This window comes from Lampetra planeri, chromosome 2 (assembly GCF_965212315.1).
Source record: "Lampetra planeri chromosome 2, kcLamPlan1.2.h2, whole genome shotgun sequence".
NCBI lineage: Eukaryota > Metazoa > Chordata > Hyperoartia > Petromyzontiformes > Petromyzontidae > Lampetra > Lampetra planeri.
In genome coordinates this window covers 31,054,155-31,067,099 of record NC_136108.1, presented here as the reverse complement: position 1 = coordinate 31,067,099, position 12,945 = coordinate 31,054,155, and the positions used below count along the sequence as shown (strand labels likewise).

The 12,945-nt window shown below is 48.6% G+C and overlaps 1 protein-coding gene across 1 annotated transcript in view; it reads right to left on the bottom strand.

The window, feature by feature from the left end:
- The window catches only part of LOC144731742 (plectin-like), a 74,386-nt gene extending 71,413 nt beyond the window's left edge, over positions 1-2,973 (bottom strand). Inside the window, exon 1 of the mRNA XM_078612954.1 lies at positions 2,721-2,973. Within this exon, the coding sequence (XP_078469080.1) occupies positions 2,721-2,895 (175 nt within the window). The 5' untranslated portion in view covers positions 2,896-2,973. The remainder of the gene's footprint in view (positions 1-2,720) is intronic.
- Between the last annotated feature and the right edge of the window lie 9,972 nt (positions 2,974-12,945).

Genomic DNA, 12,945 nt, shown 5'->3' with positions numbered 1-12,945 from the left:
CGTCAGTAGTGACACGATCTATGGAACACGAGTTTTGTCGTTGGGTAGGAAGTGTTTAGTTTTTCTTTGCTCGTGCCTAAAAAGTCGAGAAAATGGCTCTTATTCCACGCAAACTTTGCTTTTGTGACCAGGATTTCACGTGAAGGAATGACACACATGCACACGTTTTCTAATTGACAATAGGTACATTTCAAAATATCACTGTCCTGGTCACAAAGGCAAAGTTTGGGGGGAATTTTCTGTACTTTTGAGGCATAAGCAATTAGGAAATAACACTTACTAGCCAGGAACAAATTTTGTTTTTTTGTTCTCCACTGAATTATCCACCCAGAAACTGCGCGGGAGACACCGATTCCATCGATGTTGTTGAGTGTGGTGGTGTTGAGTGTGGTATTGTTGTTGTGTTGTTGTTGTTGTGTTGTTGTTGTTGAGTGTGGTGTTGTTGTTGTGTTGTTGTTGTGTTGTTGTTGTTGTGTTGTTGTTGAGTGTGGTGTTGTTAAGTGTGTTGTTGTTGTTGTTGAGTGTGTTGTTGTTGAGTGTGTTGTTGTTGAGTGTGTTGTTGTTGAGTGTGTTGTTGTTGTGTTGTTGTTGTTGAGTGTGTTGTTGTTGAGTGTGTTGTTGTTGAGCGTGTTGTTGTTGTGTTGTTGTTGAGTGTGGTGTTGTTAAGTGTGTTGTTGTTGTTGTTGAGTGTGTTGTTGTTGAGTGTGTTGTTGTTGAGTGTGTTGTTGTTGAGTGTGGTGTTGTGGTTAAGTGTGTTGTTGTTGAGTGTGTTGTTGTTGTGTTGTTGTTGTTGTTGTTGAGGGTGGTGTTGTTGAGTGTGTTGTTGTTGTGTTGTTGTTGTTGTTGTTGAATGTGTTGTTGTTGAGTGTTTTGTTGTTGAGGGTGGTGTTGTGGTTCAGTGTTTTGTTGTTGAGTGTGTTGTTGTTGTTGCTGAGTGTGGTGTTGTTGCTGAGTGTGTTGTTGTTGAGTGTGGTGTTGTTGTTGTTGTTGCTGAGTGTGTTGTTGTTGAGTGTGTTCTTGTTGTTGAGTGTGTTGTTGTTGAGTGTGTTGTTGTTAAGTGTGGTGTTGTTGTTGTTGCTGAGTGTGTTGTTGTTGTTGTTGAGTGTGTTGTTGTTAAGTGTGGTGTTGTTGTTGAGTGTGTTGTTGTTGTTGCTGAGTGTGTTGTTGTTGTTGTTGAGTGTGCTTGTGCGTCACTGCCAACGCAACATCAGACCATTTGTTTACAGTAACGGTGATGGTGAGGATGTTGACAAGACGGAACCTGATGATTCTTTTGGTGACGATGATGATGATGATTCTGCTCCTATTGATTACTTTAATGCTGCCGCTGAAGATGATAATATACACGATGATTCTGTTGTTGCTGCTGCTTCTGATGATGATGAATGTGCTGCTGCTTTTGACAATCGCCCCGATTATGAAAACGATCACGGTTATGCTTCTGCTACTGCTGCTGTCGATACAAATATCATACGATGCTGTTGATGATGATAATGATGAAGATTGTAATATCTCAGACACACGCGGACACAACAACATCCACAGCGCTCGTGCCAGGCTAGGTGCACCGTGAGGCCACGTGAAGTGTCGAAGGCTCGCTGCTGACGGGAGGTCACGGGACAGACCCATGTGCCATGGCTTGACTGACTGAGATGACTGGCAGATGCCCCCCCCCCCCCCCACTATGCAAGCTTTCTGCATTTTAGCCGCTCGTTGTTGTGAGCGTCGCTCCTCCACCCTCCGTTATTGGAGGGCGACTGCCTCCAACTGCCCAGTAGCAGCATCCTTCACGAGCCTCCTCCACAGAGGCCGATCTTCACACCGCTGGTGCCAGTAAGTTCAATCAAATTCATATCCTACCGTACCACATCAACCCATCTCATCCGTAGCCCGTGCCGTGCCAATTTATGCCCCTCTATTCGGCCAAACAGAAGCTGCTTGGGCATGCGGTGGCTGGGCATGCGGGCTACGTGACCCAGCCAACGCAGCCTCGCCTGCCGAAGGAGCTCACCGATGATGGCACTTTGTCCAGTTCAAATGGAACACACATGCGCGCACAGAGACCCAAGACCCCCCGTGTAGCCTGTAACAAACTGTTGGGGCAAGTGCTGTTAGCGAGTAGCACCTATGAAGGCCGGCACGGCACACGAGGGGGTAGCTGGCCAGGACCACGCCCGGCCGCCTTTGTCTCCCTCGTGGCGATGTTTACACACCTCACCAGGTACTCGTTTGAGGCTGATTCGACCTAGGGGAGGCCCATGACCGGTTCAGATAATCGTCCCTGGTGTCGGTGGCCGTGAGCGGGAATCGAACTCGGATCGCCGGATCCGTAGCGCAGCGCGTTGACCGTTACACCACCGCTCCCAACACAAAGATAAAGATCCCCCGTATAGCCTTAACAGACTGTAGGGGCAAGTGCTGTTAGCGAACACCTATGAAGGCCAGAACGGTACACAAGGGGGTGGGTGGCCAGCACCACGCCCGACCGCCTTTGTCTCCCCAGTGGCGATGTTTACACACCACACCAGGTACTCATTTGAGGCTGAGTCGACCTAGGGGAGGCCCAGGACCGGTTCAGATAATCGTCACTGATGTTGGCCGTGAGCGGGAATCGAACCCGGGTCGCCAGGTTTATAGCGCAGCGCGCTAACCGCTACACCACCGCTCCCAACACGCGCACAGACGCACGCGCACAGACGCACGCGCGCGCGCGAGTTCACCTGCGAGAAAGGCGACGGCTCTGTCCGCCGGAGAGAAGCCGGGACTCCGAGGACTCCGCGGGGAGAGCCCGGGACTCAGCGGGGACTCTCCGAGCCTGTCGCTGCGACTCCTCCGCGGAGCGCCGGGAGCGCTCGGGGAGCGCTCGCCCGATGAGGAGGAGGAGAAGGGGTCCATAGCCGGGTCCCTGTGGCTCCGCGGGACGAGAAGGAGGAGACGGGGAGGGAAGGAAGGATGGGATGGAGAAAAGATTGTGTGCACGACGACTCGGAGAGACACGGGGATATTATAGGTGAAGGTGGCGAGAGGGAGGGGATATGGGAGGGGAGAGAGATGGGTGGGTGGGAGAGAGATGTGTGGGTGGGTGGGAGAGAGAGAAAGAAATGGGTGGGTGTGTGGGAGACAGAGAGAGACGAGTGGTAGACAGAGATGGGTGGGGAGATGATTGGCGGGGGGAGGGGGTGAGGAAGATATGGGTATTGGTGATAGTTGTAAGGTCGGAGAGAGAGGTGGGGGGGGGTGAGGGGTAGGAGGGAGACGGTGGCGAGATGGCGAGATGGGGTGTGAGATGTGGAGTGTGGAGATGATGGCTTACACGAGGGAGGGAGATGGTTGGGGAGGGAGATTGGCAGTTTGGAGAGGGAATGGGTGACGTGAGCGTGACAAAGTGCAACAATTATTACTTCATTTTATAATATAACGATATAATAATTCACATCCCTTTGTGAGGCTCACTGCTGGATGGAGGCTGCCCCACGCCTTGTTCATCGCGGGCGTTGTTTGACCATACTTCACCACGCTCGTCGATGCTGGCTGGTGAAGGCGGGGAGCGTGTACATGGGAGCATAGGAGTACAATACAACACTGAATTTTTTTTATCTGCTTCGCACAACGTAGTTTTGCAGCAGCTGGAGCGGCAGCAGCAGCAGCCACCTGTTTCATGCACACGGCGGTCGCCCATCCAAGCATCCGTCCAGTTTCAACCCTGCTTAGCTTTCTGTGGACGGCAAGTCATCGCTTAACGCGTGGCGGTGTTCACACTATGACGCGTTTTCCGCTATAACGCGGTTCCTCCGATAGGGAACACTTTTTTTTGTTTGCACAACGCCGAACGCGCCCTTTGATGATGCCGATGATAATGGTTGTGGCAAACAAGCTAATTATTCTGTATTTAGCCCACCATGTGCGCTGTGTTTAAGCCGACGACGAGATGATGCAAACGAATGCACTCGGCACACAAACAGGCGCCGGTTGGATTGTTTGGCTGCAGGGTTTTGGTAGTACATGTTGATTATGCCATTTATTGTGAAAATTCCGTCACAGTTCCTATGATTGCCTTTTCATTGCTTTCATAGCTTTTTTTTGGTGATTTCGAAAAGTGTATTGGTTTAGCCATGTTTGTTTGTTGTAGTACAGAGTTAGACTGATGGCCTTAATCTAAGTTGTCTTGTGGTTGTTGTTGTTGTTTGACTTGCATCCCACTGGGATTTTTGCACACAGCGTTGGTGTACGGTGTTTTTTCTGCAATATTTTGCTGTCTTTTCTTGGATTTTCTGTTTGCACTCAGTCACATATTCACTTTAAGATGTTTTCTTGTTCATGTTTTTGTTTTTTGTTTGTTGCGGTTGCACCCGATTCAAGAGACGGCGACTTGGTGGAGGAGGTCTTCGTCCAGCAGTGGATTGATCATGGCTCACCGAAGACGACGACGATGGTGGCGATGCCGATTGATGACAATGATAACAATGAATGCATCACGATGGATTCATGCCAATGATTGATAGCGATTATTTAGAACGGCGATTGACGACAATGAATGAACGAATCGATAACGATGATTGAACAACAATTTCACAATGAATGTGATAACAATGATTCATTAGTTCCATGCGTATTAGTCGATCGGGCGCGCTGTGCCAGCATGAGCTTGGCGTGTGTGTGTGGGATTCTGTGAATGTGCCCGAGCCCCTTTGAATGTGTGGTATTTATGGGCGATTAAAGCAACATTGCTTGGACACTGGGAACCCAGGGCTCAGACAACTCAAACCATCCGTGCACCAGGGCCAGGCTTGCTTTAATACGCTTTTTTTTCCTCCCTTGCCCGAGCCACGGTCGTGCGATTATGGCCCCATGCAGCCCAAACTATGGGCCATGTAGTAAAACCCATAGAGACACATAGAGATATATAGAGACACATGACAACAACAAACAACAAAAACAACCGCCATTCACCACTAAGTGGCGGTGACGTCACCACGGCGCTTGTGCCAGGCTGTGTGCACTTTGAGGCCACGTGAAGTGTCGAACGCCCGCTGGTAGGAGGAGGTCACGGGACAGACCCAGGTGCCATGGGTTGACTGACTGAGATGACTGGTAGATGCACCACCTGTGCCCCCTACTATGCCTGCTTGCTGAGACCCATAGACATACATAGAGACACATAGAGATACATAGATACACAGTGAGGTACATTCAATACAAGCCACAGTAGAAATTTTGGCCACGCAACCAAAACTATGAATAATATTGGTCGCGAAAGCGTACGTCCTCAACCAAACTCTGGGCCATGTAGTAAACCCATAAAGACACAGAGAGATTCATAGAAACCCATAGACATACACAGAGACACAGAGAGATACATAGATGCACACATCGTGAAAACAATTAAAGACCGTCCCAACTCGTGTGATTCTGGCCAGGTATGGACCGCAGAGTAAACCCACTGCGGCCTGCGCTCCTTCAACGGAGGAGGAGAAACAGCTGACACCACACGAACTCTCCCTCGGCTGAAGCCCTCTGGTCGTGACCATCAGCAGCAGCAGCAACAGACCTCGACATTAGCATCGAGCTCCTTGAACACGATTTCTGCTGCTGCTGCTACTGCCATCATCATGCGTAGGAACAGAATCGAAGTTCAGTCACAAGTCTCGTCAACAGAGTGAATTAGAAGACGATCCACCTCCCACACATCTCTCCCTCCACTTGCATTTATCTTTTTTTTTACACATCCTATCAGCCGCAGGGCCTTCTGGGAGTGGATAAATATCCTCAGCAGCGTTGATTTCGACTCTAGAAAAACGTTTGGCGATGCTGCTGCTGTTGCTGCTGCGTTTGGCAGTCGCGCACAATCACGATTAGCAACAACGACTAACAACAAACTCGACACGCTCGTGTCAGTAAAGCTGTTGGCCCTGAAACAAAATCCACGGCAACACCCCCCCACCACCCCGGTTAACGTCGGGGATGCGTTCCTGCACGGTGCAACGACGCATATCGAAACGACGCGACGAAAAGTCACATTTCCCAACCTCCCTCCCAGCCCCGCCGAATCGCCAAAATGAGCGTGCCTATGTAATATATATTGTACTCTGCAGCACGGCAACGGTGTCTTTTATGCCCGACGCAAAGATCGTTCGTGCACAGGGGAGTCGTACTGCGGCAGGGGGGGGGGCTGAGAGGCGACGCATAACGAGAAGGGGGCTTGGACAATGCCGTCAGCCGACGTTGGCTGTGGGGTAGCGGCGACGGCCGATCGGGTAGCGGCGATAATAATAACGCGGCGACGACGCAGCTGAGAAACGACGTAGAGGTGGGGAGACGTATATCGGGGTATTATTGTACGTATAATAGTATTACTGTATGTATAATAGTATTACTGTATAATTGAATTACTGTATAATAGTATTACTGTATGGGTAATAGTATTCCTGTTTAATAGTATTACTGTATGTATAATAGTATTCCTGTATAATAGTATTACTGTATGTATAATAGTATTACTGTCTAATAGTATTACTGTATAATAGTAGTACTGTATGTATAATAGTAATAATGTATAATAGTATTACTGTATGTATAATATTATCACTGTATAATAGTATTACATATGGATAATAGTATTCCTGTATAATAGTATTACCGTATGAACACTAGCATTACTCATTGCTGTATGTTTAACAGTACCACTCTATGAATAATAGTATCACTGAACCCGTGACGTCCTTGGCAAGACGAGGCCATCGTGTTACCCTCTGCTTTTGTCCCATATTCGTGTCAATTTCGGAAAAAGACACCGCCAAAAATGTACCCGACTGGGCATCTACGCGGCAGATCATCGCCACATCCAGTGACAAACTTTTGGGAGAAGCCTCCTCTAGACGGGTCTTGAGACCCCAACGAGGTTTTCCCCGGGTAAAGAAGTGGAATAATGATAATTATGATAATAGGGGTTTTCCCCATTTTTTATCTGGCAAACTGAAACCTTTTTACAAGGAATCGTGTGTGCATTAACCGCAATGTTTGTGGTCAAAATGCAAACAAAAAACACACTCTGATAAGAAATGCATTCTAGATTTGACTTTCGTGACTGCAAGGATGCATACTCTTTGTTTTTTTCGGTAAAGTCACGTAGGTAACAAAATAATAAATGAAAACAACTAAATTAAATCACGACGTTTCGATTGCAACACAAGCAATCATCATCAGGTGTGACAGCCACAGCAAGAAAATATATTACTGAAGTGGAGATGCTTTGTCCTTGAAACTGATTGGTCCACACCAGAGACGGCTTTCTTTTGAGCCTCGTCTCAATTATAATTATGATTGAAACAGCATTGTGTCTCTGTCGTGGCTTTGTCTTGGGTGGCGCGGTGGTGAGCGTGCTGCATGCACTATACGAACCCGGCGACCCGAGTTCGATATTTGAAACCGGTCCCGGGGCCTCCCGTAGGTCGACTCAGCCTTACATGAGTACCTGGTGCGGTGCATAAACCACATACCTGTCAACCCCTTATCAGTGCCCTACCTATTCTTAGGTTTTTTCGGTAAAGTCACGTAGGTAAAACCTCACAAAAATAATATTCAGGGCCTACCTTGGCTCCTCCCACCCTCAACCAGTATATACACAAGGACTGTTTCCTTGGAATTTCTCTCACTTGATACAGCTATCGTGCTGTGACGGTTCCACCTGAAGACGGAAGCTTGTGTTGCCTCCGAAACGTCGTGATTTTTATTTTATTTTTTATTTTACTTTTATTAATGTTAATTTTTTACCTACGTGACTTTACCGAAAAACCCTAAGAATAAGTGCCGTACCTTATTACAGACCAATTCAGATCTTATTGGTCACCCCGTGCGCCTTATACATCTCAACGTTCATCCTACAAAGTCATATCACAAGAGAAACACACAAACAAATAGACAGAAAAACATAGTTTTGCCCGTATTGAAACGGCTGTACGCCGTATGGACCTGAAAACTCAACTTCCCTCTACAAGAATACGGGGTGAACCGTGTGGGTTGACAGGTGTGGTAAACATCGTCACTGGAGAGACAAAAGCGATCGAGCGTGGTGTTGGCTACCCACTCCCTCGTGTGCCGTGCCGGCCTTCAAAGTGCGAACAGCACTTGCCCCAACAGCCTGGCAAAGGCTATACGGGGGCCCTTTGTTGTTGTCTATATCTGTATGTGCCAATGTTTACGTGTACATATCACCTCCGGTTAGCACGGTTGGCTGTGTACGGTGCGAAAGAAGTTCAAAAAGACATACGTACATGTGTCTGTGTGTGCCAATGCGTGTGTGGGGGAGCGGTAGTATAGTGGTTAGCGCGCTGCGCTGAGAACCCGGCGACCCGAGTTCGATTCCCGCACACGGTCAACATCAGTGAGGATTATCTGAACCAGGTCCTGGGCCTCCCCTAGGTCGACTCTGCCTCAAATGAGTACCTGGTGCGGTGCGTAGACATCGCCACTAGGGATACAAAGGCGGTCGGGCGTGGTGTTGGCCACCCACCCCCTCGTGTACCGTGCTGATCTTTATAGGTGTTCGCTAACAGCACTGACCCAAAAAGTCTGTTAATGCTATACGGAGGATCTTTGTTTTTTGTGTGTGTCAGTGTGTATATCTGTGTGCGCGTGTCGGTGCGGGATGCTAAATACACCACAGTGGTGATAAAAGAGGCGTTACTAATGAAAACAGTCACACTGATGCCCGTATCTATCTCTCCCTCTCTGACTCACACTCACACACACGTACTCTATTTCACACAACCCTAGACTCTCACACCCACATTCCCTCACACACAGACACCGACGTTGCCACAGCGCTTGTGCCAGGCTAGGTGCACCTTGAAGACACGTGTAGTGTCGAAAGATTGCTCGCAGGAGGTCATGGGACAGATCCAGGTGTTGTGGGTTGGCTGAGATAACCGGTAGATGCACCACCTGTACTCCCCAGTGTTTCAACTTTGCTGCGTTTTATCCACTCGGCAAACCGCTCGTTGTTGTGAGTGTCGCTCTTCCGTTGTTATTTGGAGGGTGACTACCTGCAACTGCCCAGTAGCATCCTTCACAAACTTCCTCCAATGAGGCCAAGTCCACTCAATTCCACATTCTCCTGTACTGCGTCAGTCCATCTCTTCTCTGTCCCGTGCAGCACCCGTGTATCCCCCTCTATTCGGCCAATGGGCATGCGGGCTACATGACCCAGCCATAACGTAGCCTCGCTTTCCAGATCTGAGCTCCTCACACAATCCAGCCTGGTTAAACTCGGGATTGATCGTAGGCAGGCCGACCTCTGAGGCTTTAAGCCAGCGCAGATACCTTTCTATGGGGGTCCACATATCCAAAACGTAGAGAATGCTGGGCATCACTGTGACCGAGAAACCCCGGAGATTCTTATGGATTGATAGACCAGGTAGCTCCCACACAGCGTTACGCAGCTGATGAACTAAATGAGACCTCCGCTGCCAAACTGGAGCTGGCCATGAACACACTGCCCAGGTATGGAACTTCTCTAATCTTCCCACAACTGCCCCATCACTCATGGGGAATTGAAGGGGTGGAGTGTTCCATACCACAAAATACCCAGGCAGGTGCTTTGTTTTGGTGGGGCTGATGGTAAGGCCCCACCTCTTGTTGGCATGCTCCAGGCTCAGCAGCAGAGCCTCCAACTATTTCTCATGTCATGAATATTCATAACGCGGTTGATCAAAAGATACTATCCCTTGACTTCACTCGGGAAATTATCAGCCTCCCATTGTATCTGCGGCTGATGGAAATTCCTCTGGGACAGCAATGGGAAGCTTCTCGCATAAAGTGGTCACAAAAGATGTTAAACGGTGGAGGGGCCAGAGGACATCCCTGTCACACTTCAAGGTGAACAAGTAAACGGCTTAACACGTAGGCTTCCGCGACCGATATGATCCATAAAGGTTTTTTGGGTTCAATCGCGTAAATGTGTCGTTAAACCCGCCACTACCCGACAGCCAATTAGTAAGGTTTGGCATGTACACACACCTTACTAATTGGCTGTTGTTGGTTAACTCTCCAACACACCGGTGTGCTGAATTAGTAACCAATTGGCACATTTTGTTTACGTGACAAAACTCACAAATTTGGTTGTGTTGGGTCGTGGCTGGTTTAACGACACGTTTACATTTACGCGATCTCACCCCCCAAAAACAAAACTTTATTTAGGTAAACGACTCTAACCTCAGGCCACGCAGGATTGTCCGGGCCTGACCACCATCACGAAGGCCCTTAATCGTCACGAGCAGACGGCCAGCGACCCCGATGGCGAGAAGACTAACCCAAAGCCTGCTTGATGGCACCGTGTACGCATTTGCCAAGTCAACAAACAAGAGACATGCGTCCTGTTGAATACCCCGACATCTCTGCCGTGGGGGTGGGGGGTGAATGTTAACTTGCCAGAGTTAGTATCACCCCGTCCAACACTCCACTTGTAACATACACACGTGCATGGACGGCCCATTTGTCAATCCGCTGCTGGATGAGGGCTTCGACCAAGTTTGCTTTTTCTCCGGGTCCTCCGGTTTTGCCCTCCACGTTTGGATCAACGTGCGCCTCAGAGTATTTGGCTGCTAGATACATGTCCACGTGATGAGCCACTTCGTTGAGCTATCATTTGTGGCCAGGTCGCTCCATAGCTCAGTGGACCTTAGCTGGTAAAACACAATTGTTTATCTTCTTGGTTCGGTCGGTAAAGTCACGTAGAAGGGAAATAATAAATTAATAAAAATAAAAAAACATATTCTTTTATTATTTAATATTATTTTATTATGTTTTCTTTTTATTATTTTATTATTTACCTTCTACGTGACTTTACCGAAAGAACCAAGAAGATGAATCCCTGCAATCACGAAAGCTTTAAATCACAATTGTTTAGTTTAGTGATGGATCGTGAACAGTCTGGGTGCCCTCGGGTTGCCAACACAACAAAACGACCGCGTACGACACAACCGTACAAGGGTTTTGAGAGCGGACGTTTACGCTACATATTTTTTTTTATATAGCCGACCACTAAATTGTCAATGTGGCGTGACCCACGACAGCTTATTAATTCTCGATGCCAACACGAGTCGGCGTTCATTATCGCGTGCGTGAGAAACACGCGGGGTTTATTATAGACCTAACGACTCTGGAATGGCCGGCAATAATTTCGCCCCGGCGTTTTCTGATGCCGGTGATTGACATCGGAGGCGACAAAGCCCTCGTCCGTCACTTTTGCCACCGCCCTCACGACGCGCCTGGTGCCTCGCCTGTAGGGACGAGCCCGGCTCGCAATGGGAAAATGTCCGGGTTCAGGTCCTGGTTGGGGTTCGGGGTGGGGGGTGACTTGAACCCATGAGCCCTCCGGGAGGACGGTCAAAGTAACCACTTTGTGGTGAGAAGTCAACAGTGGTCGAACCGTATTTGTTGGCGCCACGGTGTCGGGATGTTAACTACCTCTCCTGGTGTACATGAGTCCGTGGCTTCGATCCCGAAACTGACGCCTGCTGTATATTTGAAGCCTGCGTGTCTCTCTCACCGTGGTCGCGTGGAATTTTCTCCGGCTCCTTCGGTATTTCCCACCACATTTAGAATCAACAATATGCGTTCAGAGTATTTGGCTGCTATACATTTTCCACGATGAGCCACTTCGTTGAGCTATCATTTATGGTCAGGTCGCTTCTGAAAAAGAACCAAATAGCTCAGAGGGCCTGGCCTGGTAAAATAAAAAAAACAATTTAAAGTCAATTCTAGATTTGAAGCGTTCGTGACTGCAAGGATTCATATTCTTAGGTTTTTTCGGTAAAGTCACATAGGTAAAAAATTCAAATTAATAAAAAATAAAATAAAAATCACGTTTCGGAGGCAACACAAGCTTCCGTCTTCAGGTGGAACCGTCGGTAGTTTTGTCAACATTTTTGTCAGTGAAAGTCCATGACCAAACAAGATTGTCAAGTTTGAAAACATTACCAATGTACGTGGCCAGCGTATGGATGCATGTATCAACAAGAGCACCAGCTTACCGGTGGCTTCATCAGGTATTGGATTTTCAAACGGAGTTATACCGCTAGGAACCTCCTGGTTACACCAGCCCACAGAGGATTATAGTGTCCGTCCGTCCGTCGTGAATCCAAAAATGGGAGGGGTGGGGCTGCATGGAGAGGGGAGGGGCTGGGTTGGTGGGGAGGGTGGGGCTTGGTGGGAAGGGGCTGAGTGGGGATGGTGGGGCTGGGTGGGGGGTGGGAGGGGTGGGGCTGGGTGGGGATCTGCTGGTCACTCCGTGGTGCCCTTATAAAACTCAAACGTTTAACCTACTCACGCCGGCTTGTGCACGCCCTCAGTCGGGCATATTTACGGAATACACCACGCCGCCGTTGACCTGGCCATTGACCGAGCAACCCAACGTTCCTACCAGCTCCCTCCGCAGCAGGAATGTGTTTGTTCAAACCTGGATAGACTTGCCCCACGATTGGAACGCAGAATGTCCACCAGCGGCTCCGCAGGGCTGTTCACGGCAGACGAGCACCGCCTCAATGTTCATTAGAGCAGGAGACCTCTGACTTTTTAAACCACATCAGTGCCTTTTTTTTTTAACTCTCTCCACGCCAAATAGGTTCACATTTCAGTGCTCCATTCAAGTGAGCAAAGAAGTGGTGGTAATTCCGACAGGTTATATTACTATTACTGTTTTCATTTCGCCAGGTAAGGCCCACGGTGCGAAACAGCTCCTTTTCAGAAGCAACCTGGCCACAAATGATAGCCCAACAAAGAGGCTCATCATTTGGAAACGTTAAGCAGCTAAATATTCTAAACGCAATTTTCTATTTGTGGAGGGGGGAAAATCGGAGGATCAGGAGAAAAGTCCACACGGAGAACATGCAAACTACAAGCAGACATGCGTCAGGATAGCAGCCACGACTTTCTGTATAGCAGGCGAGG